The 23,664-nt window shown below is 39.8% G+C and overlaps 1 protein-coding gene across 1 annotated transcript in view; it reads right to left on the reverse strand.

Annotated features, from left to right (window-relative positions):
- Window positions 1–23,664, reverse strand: part of ATXN7 (ataxin 7) — a 64,409-nt gene that overhangs the window by 25,958 nt on the left and 14,787 nt on the right. The window contains exon 2 of the mRNA XM_014946866.1: window positions 15,502–15,606. Coding sequence (XP_014802352.1) covers window positions 15,502–15,606 — 105 coding nt within the window. The remainder of the gene's footprint in view (window positions 1–15,501; window positions 15,607–23,664) is intronic.

Here is a 23,664-nt window from a genome sequence, read left to right on the forward strand (position 1 = left end):
GCCATTAACAAGGTCAGAAATGAATACCAAATCTTAAACTGCAAATACCAAACACTATCTTTCCTGTGTCTACGCGCTCAGAACACGAGGCAGCAACCAGTTCCTCTTTTGCTCTGAATTTCCAGAGAAGTTGACAGCTCATGTCACCTACCCATTAATTGTACAGGACAACTTAGGAACACAAAGACACTTCCTTGGATTATGCTGTTTTTAAAAGACATCGCCTTCCCCTGCTAAAATTAGTATCAGAGACATGTGTGTTTTTGGAGGATTTGTTTTTATTGTATACTCTTCTACTTGACACCCATAATTAAAACTGGGTAAGTCTCCAACAGATTTTAGCGGTTCACGAAATTCTTGACTTTAAAACTACCTCGTGGGGAGCCAGCACTGATGCATTTGTTTTCTTACCAACTAGAATTTATCCTTTCTTAGCCTTTGATTTTGTCTAGTCTCGTTTTAGGACCAAGAAGATGAGTAATTTCTATATTTTTTTTGTGTGTGTTTTCCACAAATAAACCAACCAAGATCAGGCAATTTAATTCCCATGTGGAACAATACAGAAAGCTGTCTTCCTTCTGAGTGAGAGTGAGGACAAAGAGCCCAATCGCTAAGAAACCCCAGCAGCTGGGCATCAAGGCAGGAGCTGGAATGGAAGGGAGAGGCATGACGGGGAGAAAACGGGAAGGCACACAATGGCCGAGAGAATGCAATGGGATTTAAGGCTTCCTTAGGTTATAGCAGCAGCAGATATGCCAACTGTCTCAATCTGTGCGTTTGTTTTTATTTACCATTTTCCAACGACTAAAGGCTTCTAACTAACTTCATACAGTAAATATTCGTGGGGTTTCACCTAGATATGGACTGATGCATGTGAGACAGTTAAGTCACACGCTGCAATTGTACCCTGACAAATGCAAAAGCAATGTTACTGAAGGTAGTAAATAAGGCAATGAAATGAAGTTCTTTTCCTGATACTAAATAGGTCTTATTTTCTATCAACACTACTTTAAGTCATTTAAAAAAATCCCCCAAACACCAACAGCGTTAGATTGAATATAAACACTTATATCATTGTTTAATACCCAAGTTCAGAGGCCTAAAATTAGCCTTGTGAGCTGTGATAATGCTTTCTGCATTTTTTTTTTTCTGCAACTATATGCACAAAAGGACGTACACCTGCGCCACTGCTGCCTCCCAGGGAATGAGGCTGAAGTGACAGGACTCCAGCTGGGATGTCAGCTCAGAGGGACAGGGCAGAGGGGAGAGGACAGCTCAATACACACCACTGCAGAGATCCCAATTCCCAGGTCTTTGGTGTTGCAAGATCATTGAAGGAGGACAGCCTGAACTGTGCTGAAACCGTTGCAGTGGAAGAAAATTTGCTTCCTACTACTTTAGGTAACGTAAAGAACAGCATCAACCCACTCCTTCATTTCCTCACTGAACACATGGAACACCAAAAGAGATTTGTATCACACATGATGCTATCACTAATGCACGCACGTACAGCAGCTCCCTGGTATGAATGAGCACGGCATAATGTTAAGAAATGCCAAAAAAAAATAAAAATAAAACAATCATTCTACAACCTGAAGTATTCTGCATATTTTGCATTGCCAAGAAAATTGTTTTTAAGACTGGCCGGAGAACTTTAATCTTTTACTCACATTATATTTTCTTGTCTGGTTTTGTGAAGTGAGAGACAGCAGCTCTACCATGTCTCCTTCCACATATCTACATTTTAGTGCTCTATATTTTGAAACAATAGGTTAATTTTAAGAAAACTGGAGAGCTGGACTTGAGGTGGTGTGCCTTCCCATTCCTGCCACCACCAGAGGTCCTAAACATACTGGGGTTTATCATTAGCATTAATATCAGCATTCAGACAGCAAAGGTAGGACCTCTCAGTGCTCTTATGGAAAGAAAGCAGGAAGATCTTCACTGGCCAGTCATCATGTTCACACTCCAGCTTAGCTGTGACATGTGTATGTCTCATTAAACTGTCATGCAAAACCAAAAAACAACAACAAAAAAACCCCAAAACAACAACAACAGAAAAAGCATGTGTATGTCTTATTAAACTGTCATGCAAAAACAAAAAACAACAACAAAAAACCCCAAAACAACAACAACAGAAAAAAAATAAATGGCAAAACATGCCATGAAACGTGAAGCTACGTATGTGCGCTGAGCAGGAGTTGTTGCAACAGGAGGGAGAGCGATGGCAAAACAGACAGGACAAAGCCACAGACGACCAGGCTTCATTATCTCCACTGCACTTGAAACAACTCATTTATCCTTTCTCAAAATTCAGCAATCTCGGGCACCAATTTCACAATCACTTTCAGCTGGCAGGTGGGAGCTCCCACTGCCACGGCAGAAAGCGTCCCTGCCCTCTCCCCCAATCCTGACCGCTCCGTTCCAGCCTTCCCACCATCTGCTTCTCTCCCTAACAAAGAGCAAAACCATCCCTTCAAAGACCTGACAGTCTCACAAACTGCAAACCTTCCTCTGCCAAAGCTCGCAATTAATGGAGCGAGGACCGGCAAGAATTAAAGTGTGACTTGATCCCAGGGAACCGGCTGGAGGCCTCAGCAACTGGGGATGACAAAGGACCGCGTTGTGAGCTGCAGTAATGATCAGTTTTGCCAGTTCCTAGAAGTTTTGAGGGTTACATAAAAAAATAATTTAGATTTCCGAGGAATTTCATTCGATTGATATCAACACTGCATAAGCTGAGCTTGCTTACACTCCAGCCTGCTTATGTTTACATTGAGTACTGTCTAACATGATTTTGTTGTAAATATTTTGCTTTAAAGAGATTGTTTGGTTACTGGCTACTATTATTACTCTTCCTGGAAGGAAGAGAATGATGGGCCTTGAGCCAATAGCAAATTTCTTCAAGTTGATCAATTGAGAACCCCAGGATGGCTACTTGGAAAACCAACTTTGCTGCTACGCGGGGTGATGGAAAGAACACTGCCATACCCTGTGTGACACCACGAAACCAGCCTTAGCAAAGGGAGAGGCAAAATCATATCAAAAGTAGTGCTGCTGTCTTGTATTTAAGGCTTCATGTGTCTCTTTTTCTGAATCTGGGAACGAGTGCTCTGAAGTACCATCATGAATGAAATCCCCAGAACCTCCAGAACCACAGGGCAATGGATTTTGAAATCAGTGGATTTTTCTCTCTAGCAGCTGCTGCTTTGTAATGTCTTACATCCTACAGAAAACACAAATATATTGGGCAAGATTTCTAGTTTTGGTGTTTTCTTTTCCAAGTGGGCATGCTTAGAAGTTCCTCAGGTTTCAGAGAAGTGGAGTGAGTCCAAAATAAAATGGATGACTGAGTACAGAAGAACAACTTGACAGGCTTGTTGGTGCACAGTCAAGTGACAGCATTTTATTTTATGCCTTAGTATTAACTTCACTTGCACAACGTGCTTGTTTATACCAGAAATACAAAATCTAAGTGCTACCCATATCGTACATGCGTATGCACAGAGCGTGGAGGCTGAAAATGCATTATATATACACTTAGGCCACTTTCAGGGACTGAAAACCAGAAAAAAGACATTTAGTACATTAGATTTCAAGCGTACAGCCACAGCTATTGTGGACCATTGCCACCTGGACAACTGGGCCAGAGCAAAGGAAACAGGAAGGAGCCCAGAAGCTCATCAGGGCTTTCAGCACGTCCTAACGATCTGCCAAGCCTCCAGCCTCCCAGGGTACATTCTTGTAGTCACAGAAAAAGGTGGTGGTCCTACATGTCAGTACCCATCCTTATTCTGAACACTGATCGATCCTATGGAGAACATGCTGGACGGAGAAAGGAACTGGCCACCACCAAAATTAAGTGACACGAGCTGTCATTCTCAGTCGTGACAAGCAAGATGTGAGCATCAAGCCTTACAATACTATGCACATATAAGTTTATACCACTTCTTTGGCTATCAAAGTAGTCACAAGTATTTTTAGAAGCTGGCTGTTAGATAGCTTTGTAACCCACATGATGACCTTTGGTCAAAGAGTACATGGCACTATGTTGGGGAGGGGACTGAACTGTGGAGGTTTTAAAACCTTTCCTTTGACCTTAGGGGCCAGGAGAGGGCCAAGATGGCATGTGTCCAGGCACATCCATGCTTACGTGTGGCTCCTCAGAGGCTGTAAGCCAAAATGAAACTGAAGAAAATGAGTGCTCGCTAGTCCCATGCCAACGATGAGAAGGGCCAGAGCCCTACAGAGTACTAAGAGTACTGTAAGACTTCTCATTATGATCAGAGAAGTGAAAGAAACGAAAACAACTACTTCACTAAGTCCACCCTAATACAGCAGAACATCAAAACGCTTAGCCTACGAACCCAAATGAAGTCTTCAGCCACACAGTAACAAAGGAGGCACAGCCAATTTTCCTCTTAGCAAGGAGAAGAGCTATAAATTCCATGTGAATATCTGCAGACGATAACGAACAGCTCTTAAAACCATCCAAGTATGTCACACAAAACTTTGGATCAGCTCAAATCCAGCTCTACAAATAACCTACAAATGTATGAACGCTTGAGGCTGAAAAGGTGGAAGGGCACACTGAAAGGGGTACACCTTCTACCTACCCCACAGAATTGGCCACAACGCACTGCAGAGACACACAGCCCATTCCCACCGCCAGACACGACAAACAGGTTCTGTGCAACCTGCAGGGTCACACACAGAGGACAAGGCACAATACAACTCCTGCCTGCGTGAGGAAGAAAATCCTATGGGGTAAAAACATAAGAAGGTGATCTGGCTAAAAGAGAAGGCTTCCTTGTGAAAAGCTACTTTATATAGAATTGTGAGTTAGAGATTTTTCTGACAATCTTGCCAAACAACGAGAAAAAACTTCAGTTATGTAGGAACTGCTTCAACTCTCCAGGAGCCTGGTCTAATTGCATCCTCTACAAACTATGTAAAGAGTGAGAGTTTCCTACCAACACGGGCAACTCATTATCTAGGGAACAGAAAAGAGGACACAAACTCTTCATGATGGCTCTTCTTTCTCTAATACAACCGGGGAAAGAAGTTAAAACGTAATTGCAGTCTTCGTGGCCAGCAGTGGTCTCAGATATTGCAGAAGGTCTATGAGGCAGCAGAATAGGCAAAGTTTATTAGGAATTTTACATATTAGACACACCGATGGCTTTTTCTCCTGCATCAATTTGCTGTTGCTCAAAGGATTAACCTGTTGCCCTGCTGCATGTCAACTGGAGGAAAAAAAAAATCTGCAAAAATTATAAAGTAAAAATATTGATTTTTCTATACAAGCACTACATTACTTTTTAGTCTCATCAATAGTAGACAATAGGGTTTGGAAGTATTTCGGCTGTTACTGCACAAGATAGCTAACGATGGTCTATTTAGCCAGTAATAGTATCACATGGGTTTGGAAGTATTTCGGCTGCACAAGATAGCTAATGATGGTCTATTTAGCCAGTAATAGTATCACAGACTTATGTAAAATTTCATGTTCTATCTATCTGTGTCTGTTATTTTCTACATTTTGAAAAAATATTTGTAATTATTTACAAGTTTCACATTGTTACAGAGCTCTTACAGAGCTGGGTACTGCAAGAGCTAATCCAAGACGGCTACTGAAAAGCTGTTTGAATCTTTTTGTTACAGGTAGACACAACACAACATTTAGGAATCTGAGTTGATTTCAAGGCCATTTACATTACTTGGATATAATTTAGTGTTAAACTGATTTAAGCCTAATGAGGAGCTAAAAAAGTTGGCATTAATTGTGCTCTTTTGAAAGTGAAATTCAGACTGCATTTTTTTTTAACTTATTACGTAAATCATGTGGTTATTGATTGCTATTCATCAATAAACTTACAGGCTTCATTGTATACCAAGCGTTATACACTCCCTCTTCTGGTAATATCTTAAAAACACAGTTTGTAGACTTTATGTGTATCAAATGTTAGATTTCAAGTGATCATATTGCCTGGAAGAAAAAAATCCATAGTATCATGTCAATATCTGGAGATTTGTTTCTAAAAAGCCAGCAAACTAGTGATCAAAAATGAGTGAGTAAATAAACAGCAGGTGAAAACTGACGCCTAAGTAAACTACACAGCAGCCTGCCTGCTTTGTAGCTGTGCCTAAAACCAAAACGTTATCAATATCTTTTAATTTGGTAAGAATAATATTGTGTCAAGTTTTTCCAAAAGCACACCACTCACAAACACACCTGGTTACCATGCAGTGCACTATTGCTGTAGGCAAGAGTATGGTATTCCCAATGCTGCCTACTTTTCCTCAGGCAGCAGATGAAGTTCCTACAAAATATTGTTTTTATGTAGGTCCAGTGTGGGGAACTTTCTTCCATCTAGTACACAACCTTCTTTTCTCTCTGCTTGTAGGGAACTGGTGGGAATTCCTCTTACTGCAAAAGCTGTGTGAAAACTGTCCATACATCCTATGCACCTCCTGCTCTCTTTAAAAAAGTATTGTTTAGTGTAAAGAAAATAAGAATTTTCGAATAAACTTGAAAAGCCCAGCAAGAAACAGTAAAAGGAATGTGTAAGAAAACAAATATATGATGACCCATTAATAAGTGCACACACACGCATATACACATCTCTTTCCTCGAGGGTCAGTGCCTGATAAAGCCGGGAGAAGTGTCTCAAGTAGGATGCACTGTTGTTCCTTCCCACCACCCACCAAAACATACCGTATCCAAGAATGTCACGATGTTACACAAACCACAATCATAGCATTGCTGAAAAACATTAAGAGAGCAAAAACTATAAAAAAAAACACCACACTTTGTTTTTTTTGCCCTGCTGAACCTCTCTTTTCTTTTACTTTCCCCCTCCCAATACAGAGCAATAAAACCAGCACCATACCTACTCCATCCTCCCCTCCTGCAAGGTCACTTCTCCTACCTTCCTTACTTAGCTTCCTCCTTATTGTCTTCATCCATTTCTTTTTATGTGTATTTTACTTCAGTTCTTTGTTTTACATTTCCCTTTTTAGCTATTCCCCCGTGTCCTCTCTTTCCCCTCCTGGGACATACACTGCAAACCACTTCATTCCAGCTGTGCTGAACCAGCCCTGGCCAGAACTGCCCTCCTCCTGCCCCAGCCACGTGCTGCACAGCTCGGCGCTGGCACCAGTGGTATCTTGGCCGAAAGAATAATGTAATTGATGGTTACTGATGAGATTTCCTATCTGACCTTTGTAGCTGTGCTTGCAGTGGGGGAAAAAAAAGAAAAAAAAAAAAAAAGAAAAAAAGACTATGTGCAAATCCTCTCTCTTCCAAGCACAGCAATTGTTTGAGAGTCGGCTGGTGGGATGAGAGGGTACAGTCTGTGCCACTTGAAACTATGTGCTTCCATGAAAGAAAAAAAAAGAAAAAAAAAAAAAGAAAGGCAAAAAACAACCCAAACTATCTTGTTCATGACAGTTCAATACTCAACATTGTTTTACAAGTTTCCCAGAATACTTCTCCCCGGAATCACGAAGCGCTATGGTGTTCATCTGAGGTTTTGCAGTTCTTGGAATAATCCACACAGTTCATGAGAACACATACTTCTCCCCAAAAAATAAATTAGGAAGTCCTTATAAATAATTGATCTGCAAGCAGTTAGCTTTTGAAATTAAACTACTAAAGTAATTTCGACCACCAAGTTCACATCTCGATGGCTCTGACACGCTCCCAGCTCTCCTCCACAACAGCACAAGTCCTGCCTTTTTTTCACTCCAATTCAGGCTTCTGCCACCTCCCCAGCCCTTAAACAGGTTGCAGCTTCATTCTTCTGCTCTCAGCTCCGGGCTGCCAGCCAAACCCTGTGTGCCCATGGCCTGCCCTCGCAATACGTGCCACCTCCGCTGGCCCAGCTCCAGCCTGAAGGAGCGGCTTAGGCCTTAGAAAGAGCCCTTTTAGCCGGGAAGGAAACCTTCCAAGGATAGGGAGCACGTAAACCCATGCAGAACTGACTTCCCTCAACCTGCAGAAAATGGGCAGTGATGGTTACGACAGCTGCGCTCTGCTCCACGTGCCGTTTCATCACTCAAAATGGATTTTGAGTGATGAAACTTAACACCGGCTTTTGGATTGGTTAACTCTCTCCTCGTCAATCGCTTTTAATGGCAGACCTGATGCAACTAATCCAGCTGGCTTCTTGCAAAGTGAAGCTGCACTCAAATATACTCAACAGCTACTTTTTATTAGAACTACTTGTTCTGCTTAGATGTTACCCAAATCTACTGATCAATACACTAACTTTCTCCCTCTTGCTGAGCTATTTCAGTGACGGCGAACGCGGCACTGCTTCCTCTTTTCCCACAAAGATAAATATCTTTGTTTTCCTTCTTTGCACTTGTTCTTCCCTGTCAATGTTTACCTCGAAAAGGGAGCAGTCCGTCCCAGTCTCCAAATGCCTAGCAAGAAGATCACTATAAGAGAACAGCATTTTCATAGAGCCCTTGTATAATTCTGGATGTTAGCCTTGTTTCAAAATACTTGAACATTTCATTAAGAGCAGAATAAAAAAAACCCATATTATCTATCCAGCCAGTAATAAAACACAAGGATTTCTGCGTGTAGGTCTTCTGCTACAGCAGAAATCATGAAATTCGATTCATGCTAACCAAAGGTAGGAAAAGCTAAGAGGACACTAAAGCACTTTTAGAATTTAAAATATTTTAGCACACATGGTGCTGTAGGCAGAACAACATGAGTTACATGGTAAACAAGCAGTAAACTGAACAATTAATTACTTTTTTCAATCTGAAGCTGAACACCACCTCTTTTTGTTAGCTGATACGTAAAATTGCTTTATTGTCTTCAACTAGACATTGACAAATCCACATACCCAGAAAAAAGGAGGAAGTTTTACTAGAAAACTGCCATCAGCTTCTCAAGCAGACTCCCTTGGCTTTCACGTAATAAACAAAGACCACAGCCATTACACTTACAAAAATAACCTTCCGCACGTGAACCGTTTGCAATGTTACAATTAACCACAGCACCTAAATTCAGCCCTCCTTAAAATCTGCATGGCAGAACTTGTTTGTGACTTTAAACCCCAAAAAAGCACATTAGGTATTCAGCTAGTGGTTTTGGGGTACACATTTCAAACCCCAAAATATATTTACAGAGTTTCTTTCCAGATGGTAATGCTTTCTTACTTAACGATGCATTATTTAAAAATAACTGAATAATTAGCCAAAACGTTTTTTCTTCTGAAATGAATCCTGTACGACCTCTGAGCCCATTCCCTTCTGGGAATACGCCAAGATGATTCTTGCAAAAGCTACAGAATTTCTCAAATCTCTGCCAAGAAGAAATTAAACTAGTTGTTGCTGGACCTGGAGACTAAGATCCAACTGCTGGAATCTGGACTCTGCGAACTACTGTGAGAGGGCTGTGTATTTAAACAGAAGCTGCTGAAGCTGCCAATGATAATTTGTTAAATCATATACATTAACTCGAGCCATAATATGCCAAATGCCACCTGTGCAAGTTTGGCAATATGCTTTGCAGGTTACTCCAGCACATCTGTGACACACCATATAACATTCAAGTTTTATTTTGGTTATTAGACTACTACATAAGATAACTGATACCCAAGAAAATTCCTATGATTTAAATAAAACGTTTTCATACTGCTTTAAAAAGACATTAGTGAACAGCGGACACTTAATTACTGAAACAAATTGCTTGCTGCCAAAAGTATGCAGGCCATAATGAAAGCTTGTCCCTCCAAAATGCAGATGAGCTCAGACAATCTCCTACAAGAGGGAAAAAAAAAAAAAAAAAAAACACACAAAAAAAAGCCCATAACACAAAACAAAACAAAAATCCCCCACCAAACAACAAACCCCAAAATCCTCAGGTCCAATGGCTTTGGAACAAGATTCAGTACATTCCTTTCTTTTCCTATCTGCTTCAAATGCTGCCTTGTACAGACTCTTTATCTTTGACGTGGTAATCCACGCTAAATGCTCTCTCCATTCTATTCTAAACAAACACCATCTGCAGAACTTCAGAAAATAAAACTTAAAAATATTAAATACTGATGTCAGACTTTTCAGAACTACTAGCTGATGAAAAAAAAAAAACCACACAAAAAAAAGCCCATAACACAAAACAAAACAAAAATCCCCCACCAAACAACAAACCCCAAAATCCTCAGGTCCAATGGCTTTGGAACAAGATTCAGTACATTCCTTTCTTTTCCTATCTGCTTCAAATGCTGCCTTGTACAGACTCTTTATCTTTGACGTGGTAATCCACGCTAAATGCTCTCTCCATTCTATTCTAAACAAACACCATCTGCAGAACTTCAGAAAATAAAACTTAAAAATATTAAATACTGATGTCAGACTTTTCAGAACTACTAGCTGATGACAAATTTGAGATAACAGAAAGAGGGTAGGACAAATTCATATTCAGTTCACAGCAGGTCAGAAGAAACCAAGTATGTAATGCTGCAGGGACTGTAATACTTAAATTACATATGATAAAACATCCGAAATACAAAAGCGTATTAGCAGGGATAGTTAACGGATCATTTATCCCAATTAAAATCACAACACATACTTAACACCAACACCAAAAAAAACCCCCTCTTAGGACTAGCCAAAGTAATAAAGCTGCTAACTAAAGGTGGGTGTGAGAATGGCTGGGGGAGGAAAGAGTGGAGTTGTGCAATGAAGGAGATTCAGGAGAGACCATACACTGACTTGCAGGATGGACCCAAGCAACACAAGTGACCACCTCTCTTTACTGCCAGGATCTGCCCTCTGAGACTCTCCAGGCTGAGTACAAGGTTGTGTGACAACCTTCTTCTCTATTCCAGTCTCATAGCCTCCTAGAAATCACATAAGGTGGGCAAGTCCGTATGATTATTCCATTTCTGAACCCTACATTTCAGGTCTAAACACACACTGATCAAAATGAAAAGCTTAAGTGATTCCCCACCAGCTCAGAGCAGCAGCCACCAAAGCTCCCAGCGCTGCTCACCTTTGCCACCGCACGCCAAACCCATGGAAGTTAATCGAAACACTGGGCATAGCTTTTTAATGACTCAACAGCCCAACGCACTATCATTCTCTCTTTCCAATACGCACTGTATTAATGGTTTTCACAATCACTGCATGACTCACAGGCATCCTCAGTTTAACTATTGCTGCCGAGAGTTTAACCCCACTTTGTGTTGATGGAAACCAAGGCACAGAGGAACCAACTAACTCTGCAAAACCAAAACAAAAACCCTAGGAAAAATTAAAAGGAATAAACCCCACGTCTCTACGCTGCTGCTACTTCCACACCGCTGAGCTGTCGTCTCCTCTCTGAGCCACAAAGCAGCCCAGATGGTGCAGAGCAGCAGCTCTCCTCAGACGGGAGGCTGATAACCACAGGGAGATGCGATAAACCCGGGGAACGGCTGAAATACCAACGAAAGGTCGTACGGCCCTGAAACCCACGTCGCTTCAGGGTTTCCACCAACAACCTGAAATAACTGTCGCGATGGCTTCCTCAAAGAGCAGCTTTTGGGTGCAGCGCGGGAGCCGTATCGAGCACGGTTTGGTGGGAAGGAGAAAGCGGAAATAAAAGGAACCCAGGCACATCCTGCTGTCTGCTGAGGGGACATTCTTGAGGAGCACAATGACAGCAAAGTCATCTTTACCATGAGAATTTATGTGTTAAGAGAAGAAATTGTGCAGAGTCTTCAGAAATACACCTGATTTGAATAGAGAGGGAGGGTCTATGTAGCATGGAATTTGGAGAGGCTGGCACACGATCATCAGAGTGTAGATAAATAATCCAGCTGCAGAAAAATACTGTGTTTTCTCAGAAGAGGTCACTGTGACAGGCAATCTCAAGTGCTTTACCCATGAGACTGAATGCCTGAACATTCAACCTTTTTTTCCATTTTTCACCTCTGAATTGATCTTGAGCCATCCGAGGAAGATACTGACACCATCAAAGTGTAACCACTCAAAAAGCATAAGCAAGAATACTAGCAATAAAGGACTTAAATGATTTATCCAGCCTCACAAATGAAGCAGTCACAATCTGACAAACAGGGGATTTGTCTTGAAACAAGTCTCCTCGTCTGCCTGGCCTGCTTCTGCCCTGCCAGATCCCCAGCATCACTGCCAAGAACAAGAGGGGAACACCATTTTTGAGTGTCCTGACCATCAGCTGCTGTTCACAGGCTGGAAGAAATACCCATAGCTGCCTTCAGATAGCTCAGTATGTTAGATTGCTTTTAAAAACTAACCTACACCTGGTGTTATGCCCACCAAATACGTCACAGAATTTTACAAATCAATGAAAGTATATAAACCAATAGTATAGAATAAACTATTAAAATGACAATTCATACTCCAAATGCATGCTTGGATTACCACAAAAAGTAGAATTTAATTTTGAATTAACATATCTTCTAGCCAAACCCATGAAATACAAGAGTAAAAAGTACCAGCTACATACAAAAATCTGTGGTTTGTATCAATAAGGTATTTTACTAAAAAGGTCAAATATTCCGATGAACAAGGTTACATTTATTTCTGACTACTTGTGGTCCAGGGAAAAAAGCCAGCGTCTGTCCTGCAATGCACTTTCAGCCTACCTAGTTAAGTAGTTCATCACAAATATGCTTTGGAAGAAATTAATTAGCTCATTAGGTTTAGCTAATAGTTTGTTTATCCTTCCTTTGACAAAACTGACATTTTAAAAGAGCATATTCTACTTCAGAAAACAAAATCCCATGTGACAAGTTTCCAAGAACACCAAGTACAAGCGACACATACCACCAGGAGTTGCAGAATATTTTAAGAGATTACTATTTCTCTGGTAACAATTTAAAATAACTTTAAAAGACCCTAAGAACATCACAAAGGTACAGCTTCATTGATACACTGTAATTTTTCAGAAATTATTGAAATAATCTCTCCTTTATTTATCCCTGAAATAATGCCACAAAGAAAAGACTTAATTCAGGGAAAACTGACTGTGATAAATCCAGAGTGTGTTTTATTTTCTTGTTATCATTATAGTGTACTTTGTTTTAAAAGAACTGTGCGTTTTGAGGACTTCAGCAATTTCCTTCTCCTGAAGTACACTGTGCTAAAAAAAAAATATAAAATACAGCATTGCCTGGTGATCAATCACCTGCCGTATTTATCCTTTTTCACATTTAATTTGCTAAAATGAGGGGCAACTGCATAAGGATTTCAAGAGCGTGAAGGCTGATAAAAAGCAAGGAGAGCTGGCGCGACACAAAATCCCCAAGTCAACCTTCTTACCTCTCTACTGTGCCAAACTAATAGCCTCAAAGTCCTGTAATGACATTCACCCCACCCAAGCCTGTTTTTCTCATCAGAATGACCCCGCCTGTTTCCTCTGCACACCGCAGCCCGCGCCGGGCGGCCTCATTGTTCAGAATGCGCTTGAGAAATACTAAGAATAACCTCGTCGTTTCCATCCCCTCCTTCCACATTGCTCTCAAAGTATCAACCTGCCACCGATGCAAGGTTTACATTAGGGAAAGTTTCACGGTTAAAGATCATGCTCCTAATAATGTGATACAGAATGGGAACATTACGTTAGTGTTTTTAATATATTTTCCATACCTTCATTTTGTAGTTCCCTCTTCGATCTGTCCCTTTTAAATGGCAAGTAGTGCTTACAGAAGAGTTTGAATTAACTTCAAGAAGTTTAACAATGGTAGAAGCAGCATTACAACACCCCATGTTTTCACATCCATGGCCAAGCAGCAATACCATTCCTATTCAGCTCCTGAACTGCTTCTTTAATCTGCCCATTAGGCAACAACTACGATACTGGTTCCTACAGTACATCTATCTGTTTTTTAGGCAGCATTTGGAGATCAACTGCTCATTTCTGAGAGACAACCCAAAGTGTCTGCTCTCCATCACCACCAACCAGAGCCAGTTCCATGTTACTGACCTGAAGATGAAGACTCAATATGCCAACACTCAGAACTGGGTACCATCCAGTCCTCCCCCATAAATTTATTTTTAACTTTCTGAATCAAATTAATATGATATTTTAGAAGGACTTATTGGACGTCCCAAACTGATACTCAGTGACAGGTGAGGAATCGTGCTGGCAAGGGATGGACTTGCTCTCAGCTGATACAAAGGCTTAGAGCAACCAGAGACAGAAAAGCTATCACCCTTCTGTTCTTCCAGCTTCCTGCAGCTCTGGAGGCTTACATCCAACAAATTGTAGGGTTTTTTTTTTTTCAAATTTTATTACTACTGCCATCCAGAGAATAACAACCAAACTAGTAAGAATTATGTCATAAGACCCACCAGGTTCTTCTCCAAGACACTGTGTGTGACACGACTGCAGAAATCCAGCAGCAAGGGGCAGGGTATAATCCATAAGGCATTATAACACAAAAACCCCAAGTGAGAGGTGGAAAGGGTAAGAACTTCACCCTCAGCACAGTTTAGGAAGACCCTCCCCAGTCTCTAGGAAGCAGCAGAAGCGAGTATGCCTTTTCTTGCCAAAGGGCTGGAGTATTTAAGATGCAAGAAAAGTCAGCCCTCGCTCTCAACACTGGAAGAGCCTCCCCACCCACACCCAGCATCATCTATCCTTCTAAACACTGAGGCCATCAGTAGGTGCACTGGGCTAAGGAAAAAGGGAACACATAGAAATACACACACAGAGAGGGACAAAGGAGTAGTTCAGAAGATGCTTTGCCCATCTCTTTTATTAGCACTTGGTTAGAAAAAACCTCCTGAATTTCTCAGGAAACAAAAAGCTGAATACCCAAAACCTCTCATCCAAATATTGGTGTGAAATTTTTTTGAGATTAATTTCTAGTCTTGAGAGGAGTGTGGAAAAGAACTGCCAACCTCCCCCAGTTTGGTTCGTAGGAAGTAACAGAGCACTTGGGCTTGCAGAGCACTTCACATTTTTGCAGTCCTCTATAAACAGTGTCTAACACCAACCAACACAACAAGAGCTTCCTTGCATAGTTTATATACAAAGCCATCGAACCAGTAAAACAAATACAAATTGATACTTCTGAAAATAAATAAGCAAGTTTACCGGCCATCGGAAGCATACTGTGTTTTATAACAAAATTTGGACGTTCAGCTTTAAGCTCAAGTTCACACTAACAGAACCCATGTAAAAATAATCTGTATAAATACACAAGAAGAAATGACACACACAGGCACAAACACACTACACATACTGCCTGTGAAATACACCATATATATGTCATTTCCAAATCGTTCTGTATGTATGCAGCATTTCAAGAAGGCATTAAAAAAATTAAAAGGAACAAGATCTTCACATAACTGCATTATAATATATGTAAAATGATTAAACACAGGTTATGTTCTTTGACATTATTTATAATGCAATGATCTATGTACCATCAATTTTAAAAAAAAAATTGCCAGGCTTAATCCTGATTTAACCTCACCCTTAGTTATTAAAAATAGTTAAGCACTTACCATAATGTGATTGAAATGCCTGTGGTTTTACGACCTGATTACAGTGGTTACACATCACCAAATAGAAATCATCATGAGCCGGGCAAAGACCAAATATTGGCATATCTAAAAACAAAAAGACAAAATGGCATCTCTCAGCTGCTGACAATTATTGAAAAACAGTTTAATTACAGAGCCATGACACTAGTGTTGAATCATAATTTTAATACATTTGTATCAAATTTGAAAAGAAGGAAGAAAGAGCATATAATGCAATAGATAATTTTGTGCTGGAGTATTACAAAAGCAAAAATCTTCCTACAAAGATAAACGTAAAATGAGCGATTACTTGTAGAAAACATCTATTAGAAAACTGATTTAGGACTGATTATCTTATACCAGATGCAAGAATGTAATAAAAAAAAAAGACTGACTTCAAACGACAAACACAACATAAGAGGGGACGTTTTACGTATTCTGAAAGGGGTTTGGATTTTGTTCCCATTTCATTAAATGAATTCAAAAATGAACTTTATTTTCTATTTAATTTTTTTAAAAACCATTTTAAAGACACAGTCGTTTACCAGGCAGTATTACATGCCTAATGGTTTTATTTGTTTAACAGTGCATTATAGTCCAGCCATCTGCTGCCAGAGATCTGTGTAACAGCTATATAAGAGAGAGAACTAGAGATAACAGTATGTCAGAGCATGTGTGGATTTTGGAGATAACACACATACTTGCAGACTTTTACTAATAAAATTAGTTCCTGCAATTTTGTGTTTAAGAATACAGTTTCTTAAGAATATAGCTTAACATTTATAACTGCATTCAGAGAATACTGGAGCATTAAATACAACATCTACCACACAAAGGTATATTACATATAAATAACTAAAAGTGTTACCTGATCATTAGAATACAAAAAATAGGAAATTGCAAACATAATAGTATAAATTCATTATTGCTAAAAGGCGTGGCTAAAGGATCTGTAACAGTATTTAAAGGTTTAAAACGGATATAAGAAAACTTATTTTCTTTAAAAAAACACTTAAGTAATCAATTTATGTTAACAGTAACTTAGAAATTAAGTTAAACTTATTTACCTCTGTGTTAGAACTGACCCCAGAGTTTTGTTTTAAAGGTACTCATTTGCCCATGCGTGTTTTTAACACCACCCATATTTTTGTTCATTAATGGAACACCGATTATGAAATGAATTGAGTGGGCTGCATTTTAAGAGTGAATGTGCCATAACCCAAGGTAAGCGCTGGCAGAGGGACACTCCCAGCCCTGTAGAGCCCCATGGATCCACTTTGTTCCTGGCAGACAAAAGCACGTACCCACACCGAACGGCTTCCAGATTAAAGGGCACCCTTTGGAGTAAGTATCTTCATCATAAAAATTTAATTACTTTTCTTTTAAAAACAAGGTGTATCCCAGGTTTTCCAAAAACCTTATTAGTACTACATTAAGCACAATACCTACAATAGCAGCAACTAGATTTTGCAGTTGGACACAACAAATACGATGACCGTGGACATCTGACATGGCTGTGACAGATCAGAGCTACACTTATCTAAATCCCAGGCACCTTTTTGCAACTGAGGTTACACTAAATAAATAATAAGTTATAATGAAGTGCAAAGCAGTTTAAGTAGTGACTCTTGCTTTTTTTTTTTTTATATAATATTTATTAAAAAATTATTAAGACCTCAGGCACACCGAACACTGCAAGCTAGGCAAAACTGAGTAAATATATGCTGGGGGGGGGGAAATCAGATAGGAATAATAGGCTTCTGTTTTTCAATATCTACTTTCTGTAACGTAATATTAAGCTAGCTAAGGGAAAAAAAACAAACCTAGTATAAACTTAAATGTCATGGCTAATATTCCACGCAGGATCTCTTTGGGTATGCCTGCGTAAGAAAGTTTCCACCCGGCAAGCAAATCCTGCGGGGTCACTTCCATTTGACTAGTTCTACACCCTGATGAATGGGACAGGACCAGCGCGCGCCGCCTGCTATTTACACTGTTAACAGCGCACGGACAGGCCACTACTGTGTGACAGCTAACCAACTGGAACCTGTCCTCACAACCAGACCTCTTCAGACAGCAGGGTGCTCGCAGGCTTTGCACCAGCCTGGGTGGCACACAGGACATCGTCACCGGGAGGAGAGGATTGCCTGCTGCTGGGTCTCTCGCCAGATAAAGCACTCCTTGACACCAGCTCAATTTTAAGTACCTGTTTATGAATATTTGCTGGCAATACAGAGCTCCAGTTTTAAATGACAAGTGAAACCAACCAGCAGAAATTAATATAAATAAAAATATTTTCCTGTTTCTGTTTGGGGAGCCCAAGAAATCTGAATGATTTACGAGCACCCTTTACACTGTGAAGCACATCTTCCGAGATTTACAATCAAAGCTCCAAGTGACAGAAAGCAATGCCAAAATATTGGGAAATACACAAATTCGTAAAGAATCATCCCAAGAGTCAAACCAGCTGACACAGAGAAAAGGATTTGCTGGACACCCAAAACCAAAACTGTGATTTCAAAGGAAGTCAGGCACGAGACTCCAGCCAGATCACACACACATCAGCGTAAAAGATCTACCTCCCAGCCCTCTCCTACAGCACTGATAACAGAGCAGCATCTAAATGACGTGAAGGTTAGAGTCCTAAATGCAATTCCTTTTGTATTCTCATTTGAGGTAAAATAAACTATAGCTTTTTGTTATCAAAGCATTTATTTAAAATAGATACAACCAAATCCTTCTGTTAGAGAAGCCCACAGGACCCCAGATAAGACTGGGACCCGACTATGCTGAGCGTTCCACGAACACGAGACCAGCCCGTGCCAGCACAGGCTGGACACCAGTGGGCAAAAAGTAGCATCAATGCTTCATGGAGACCTGAACATTATTTTAGCAATGGGTTTAGAACCGTAAAGAGTGTGACCCAACCGGGATCAGTTAGGAGGACTGGAAGAGACCCAAATCCCTGCTCCCCAACCCAGCAGCCCCAGCCCTAGGCAGGGAAACTCCCACATCTTCAATGAGCTTCACTCTCATTTCAGTCGAGCGGAGCACGAGCAGGTTTCAGGGAAATCTTACTTCTGTCTCTCTGTTCCAATGGAGCACACACCTATGCGCTACTGTTATGAAAGTGACACAAATTAGACCATGCAAATATTAGAGAATACCCAGCACAGTTTATCAAAACTTACATAAGAAGTATGTACCAAAAGCTTAGGAGACAGATGCCTAATTTTTCTGTTCCGCCTTCAAACACTTCTGGAAGTTCACAAGTCTTGCAGTTGATATTTTTTATAATACTTCATACCTATTTCATTTAATCACATGCAAATTCTCTATTTAAAAGTCTAATGAAATTTATAGTATTTCACCAGTGTCATTTCAAATGCACTGTTCCTCTGAGTTTAAAGATTACTTTTTGAAATACTTCACTGTAAATGTAAAGCCCGTGCCTCTCAAGGAAGAGCCTAGCAACCGTGATTCACATGTTCCTCTTTCAGAGCTGGGCTCATTTAACTCTTTCCATCTGGGAATGTTTTTCAAGGTCAAACTAAAAATTTAAACCAAGCCCTCAGCCTTTCCATTTATTTTTCCATAAATGCAGTATTTATATGGTATCAACATAAAAATGCTGTTATAGGAGCTGCTAGTTACATTAATTCTAATAACACCATAAAGAAAAACAACTTCATTTACATAACTAATATGAAACCTTTGAATGTGGTGACCTCTAGAATTCACTTCCCCTTTCAAATGTAACTTACACTGTTTTTAAAAAGGTAACTTTAAATGTTATATTGCTGTACTCTTCACCAAGACTAGAACAAGCCCGTGCCACAGGTAATTCTGAGATATGTTAACTGCATTATTTGTTGAACATGTAATAAGGAAAATGCTTCTTATTTGGAAAAGGCCAACATAGTATCTTTTCTAATTTAAAAAGGAATAACAATAACAGACTATCTGGTATATCACACATCCAAGTAACATGAAGCTCAGCCTGTCTACTCCAAAGAGCTTTCTTAAACTGAGCTGTCATCTCTTCTCTAGAGGAATGGAGAAGCACAGAAGTCATCTAGTAGTTTCTTAGCATTTCCAGCATTCACTTTCAGGACAGTTACACTGCAGAAATTCACACTCACGGTCATTAAAAGTTAACTGTGTCTGTGTACTCAATTCTAGAGCTTAACATCACAGACAACAGAATAAGTAAAACAGGCTAAAAATCACGCAGCCAGAGAACAGGTCGGCATTTATGGCAGTTTGGCATTTATGGAGCCACTAGATTCAGTGACATATCAAATTTCCTGCAAATCTTGTTATCCATTTTCAAACTGGGACCATCGCACAGTTCATCATTCCTACCATCTAATAAGACAACATCCCTTCTAGAAATGAAATGAAACCACAAAAAAAGTAAGGTCAAGATCTTCTCCGGGACACCAAACTCTAGAGGAAGAGGGTTAAAAAGGAGCCCTAATCCTGGCTGTTTGCAGAGACCTGAACACAAGTTTCTTATTTTGCAGAAGTCTGCTCAGCGCCACTGAAAAAAACGAGGAGGGGAGCGAAAACTGAAACAGAGGAAGAGAAAGCAAAACGAGCAAGGGCTGAAGTGAAAGGACAAAGAACAAACTATCAGACTTCAGGCAAAAGAAGAGAAAGCTTGGTCAAAAAAATGACAAGAATAAGTAGAAGTTCTGCAGAAATATTTTTTTTAACCAGAAGGCTGCTAATGCTCACTTCCTCCCTGTCCATTCCCAGAGTAAACAGCTGATTATCAAGATTATTTTTAAAAGTCTGAGTTTGATTTATCACAAAGATGGAGGTACTCCTTGCCCTTTAGTGTAATTTGACAATGGACATTTAGTGCTGATGCCTGATGTGAACAGTAAAATGTGTTGACTAAAAAGACCCCCACGGCAGAGCATCACACACTTTCTGCACAACACCAACCTGCTTATAATTCCAGAATGTTTTTAATCACTATAGCTAATATTAGCTGCATTAAAAACACGATGCCTTATACTATTAACTTTACCCCCACAACGGATATTACTCCCTATTACCTTTACAACTCCCCAAACACAGAATTTGTTTTCTTTTTTACTGGGGCCTGTTCCAAATCCACCCTAAGTAAGTACCAACTTTTATCGATTCACGAGGCTTTCCATTAAGACAGGAGGGAACTGTTTTGGAGGTACTACATAAGGAAATTGTAAATATATCCCACAATTTTGAAATGTTGCCAAATCTGGATTGTTTGAACTATTTACTTCATGGACCAAGTATGTTCAAATAATGTCCACAAAAGCTATCTTGAATACATTTGCTCCATACTAGCTATGTTTTCTCTTCTGGTTAGAAAAGAATTAGTCTTGATCATACTAAGGTAAAAAATATGTGAGTAAAGCTTGTTTTAACTTAATTGGTAGGTCTTTTTCTCTAAAGTTTTTATTAGAGCTTTTCTTTAAGAGAATACAACTCTTCACTAACATCTAAAAAAAAAAAATCTAAAAGGGGAGAAAAACCACAGCTGCAGTAACTTAAAACTAGTTGGCCTCTTGAAGGAAAAGAATTTTGGTGCCCCATCCCACAATTTGCTTATAACACTTGTCCCAGCTACTGTCAGATCCTGTAGAAGTAATAAAAATATTCCTATTGTTTTTACCCTTTGTGGTTGTGGAGAACGTGAATGTCATGTTAATATCTGAAAGGAGACAGAACCTCCCAAATTACTGTTTTTAAGACCTTGTGAGATGGGGAGAGGCACAAGGAGGCAGATAGGAAGCAACTACATCAGCGTTGAGGACCACGTGAAACAGCCTGCACCAAACCTAGGCAGATTTCAGGCAAAAAGCTGAGTTTGGTTACAACCAGAATACTGGCTTATAGTCAGCCCAAAAAGCTAAAATTCCAACAAGAAATCTGCACACTCGGAGCCCTGCTGGATCTATTGCTGACATCAGTTTGGGGTTTTTTTGTTGTTGTTTGTTTTGGTTTTTTTTACAAGTAAAATTTCAACAAGTAATTTTCAGGTGCAAGGAGGATCTTAGATGTAAGCCTGAGGCAGCAGGCTTTCTGCACAAACAGCACTACAAGGTATCTTCACTAACTTAAGTTACCCTCAGTAAAGCTCCTATTAATTTTAAGTCACATAGTCCCTTCTTTTAATTCATGTGAATGTTTAAGAAAATAGGTAGCATCTCAAAACTTACCTCTCATACACAAATACTTCAATTCCTGCAACTAAAATATTGTTTTCTATACAATACTTTTCCAAACTATTTTCCAGAAACACTCAAGTGCTTATCATTCATGGACACACGTGTGTTTTTGTAGACTTATCAATGTTGAAATTAAACTAAACTACTGACAACTTTATTTACCATGCACTATGCAAGATGATAATAAAAGAATATTCCTAAACAGATACTGGGAATAAAGTAATTAAAGCCACATAATATTCAGAGTGCTCTGGTTTACACAAGTTTTAAACCAAAAAAAAAAATTCTAGTAAAATATACATACTTGAGGGCTTTCTGCAAAATTTCAAGTAATGAACACTTAGGTATTAATAGAACGCAAGTATTTTATGAACCATATGTGCTGGCATAACAAATTTGTGCTTGCAAAGAACATATGCATAATCAAACAAACCAAACATAAACCAATCAAATCTACATACAGAAACACTTTTTTTTTTTAATATCTCCCATAAGGTTTGTGCTCACGTTTCCTCAGATACAAAAGAAACTTTTAATACAAAATAAAGCAAAACAAATGGATATTCCCATGCCCAAGCTGTTTCATTTACGCTCAGAAGGAAGTATTGCTGAAGTACTTCCTGCAAAGTTATCTATTTTTTAAATTCCTTGCCAACTCCGTTCTGTCCATTAAGGATCTTACATTTTTTGCACATTGGGCTCTGAAAGCCTAGTTATTTGAGGAGACGTTTGAAAGGCAGAGCTCTCCTTGGGTTCTCGGCACAAGTGCATGAACTTTGTTTCACCGTGCAGTTGCTGATTGATCGGATGAAGGAAGGAACAGCTGAAGATTTGATTAAATGTTTTCAATGCATTTTCCACTTTGGCAAATACAATAATTACACAGCATTTTATTAAAGTCCTAAGAATACCCAAACCTCAAAGTTTTGGCTCAGAGAAATGACTTTCATTTCAAGACCAAAAAAACCCCCACAATCTAGCTGTACTGGGCAGAGGAGCTGCATTATGAGATTTGATCGGTCATAAATCTTTACTAGCGTTAGAACACTCTATCTCCAAGCACAGAGTCCTTTCTGCCCGGTCTCCTTTTGAAACTCAAGACGCTCTATTTTTCCAAAGCTATGGTTCTGTAGCTTTTATTTCGCTTTCTCAAATTCAAGGCAGAATCTTGCCCGGTGAAACCTGAAAGGGTGAAGGAGAACCTACCTCTCCTGGCTCAGGTTTTTCCACGGGTTCAGCCAAGCCACGTTTCCAAAAATCCCATCCCCTGCATCACCCCCCCTCCGGCAAAAAGGTTTGCCACGTGCTGCCGGGAGCAACGCTCCTCCCCGCGTACCCGTACGGCAAATCCAACCACCTAAGAGCAGATGATCACTCCGGTTCTCCTGCAGCCTTTTCTCCATCTCTCCCTCCAAAGGTGCAGGACACACCACCAACAGTGACTACGTCTCTAAAATGGAACAGCCTGGGGAAATTTCTGCGTCGTGCCCACCGCTAAAAACTGAGCAGCAGATAGCAAAGAGAAGTGTGTCACGCACACGTGCACCTGCAGCCCAGCCTGCAGCTGGGAGTTCTAATTTTAGGTTCCCACTATTTGAATGTTCCTGTAATTATATATAAAACAGATATTAAAGCAGACATCTAAGTATTTAGTTAAATTCTTTGTATACAAATTCAGCTACACACAATTAATCTTTTCGAAAATCTAACACAAAAAACGTTATGTCAAATTGTTCATTGAAAACTATCAAACGGTTTTTCTGAGTTCATTACACAGAATAAGGCAAAGTTTCAGTGAGCAAGTTTACAGAAGATTGTCTGTAGAAAGACTGATTGATAAATTTCCCCAGTTTTTCTGAGTTTATTACACGGAATAAGACAGTTTCAGTGAGCAAGTTTACAGAAGATTTTCTGTAGAAAG

The sequence above is a fragment of the Calidris pugnax genome, unplaced genomic scaffold, assembly GCF_001431845.1.
Source record: "Calidris pugnax isolate Ruff unplaced genomic scaffold, ASM143184v1 scaffold81, whole genome shotgun sequence".
NCBI lineage: Eukaryota > Metazoa > Chordata > Aves > Charadriiformes > Scolopacidae > Calidris > Calidris pugnax.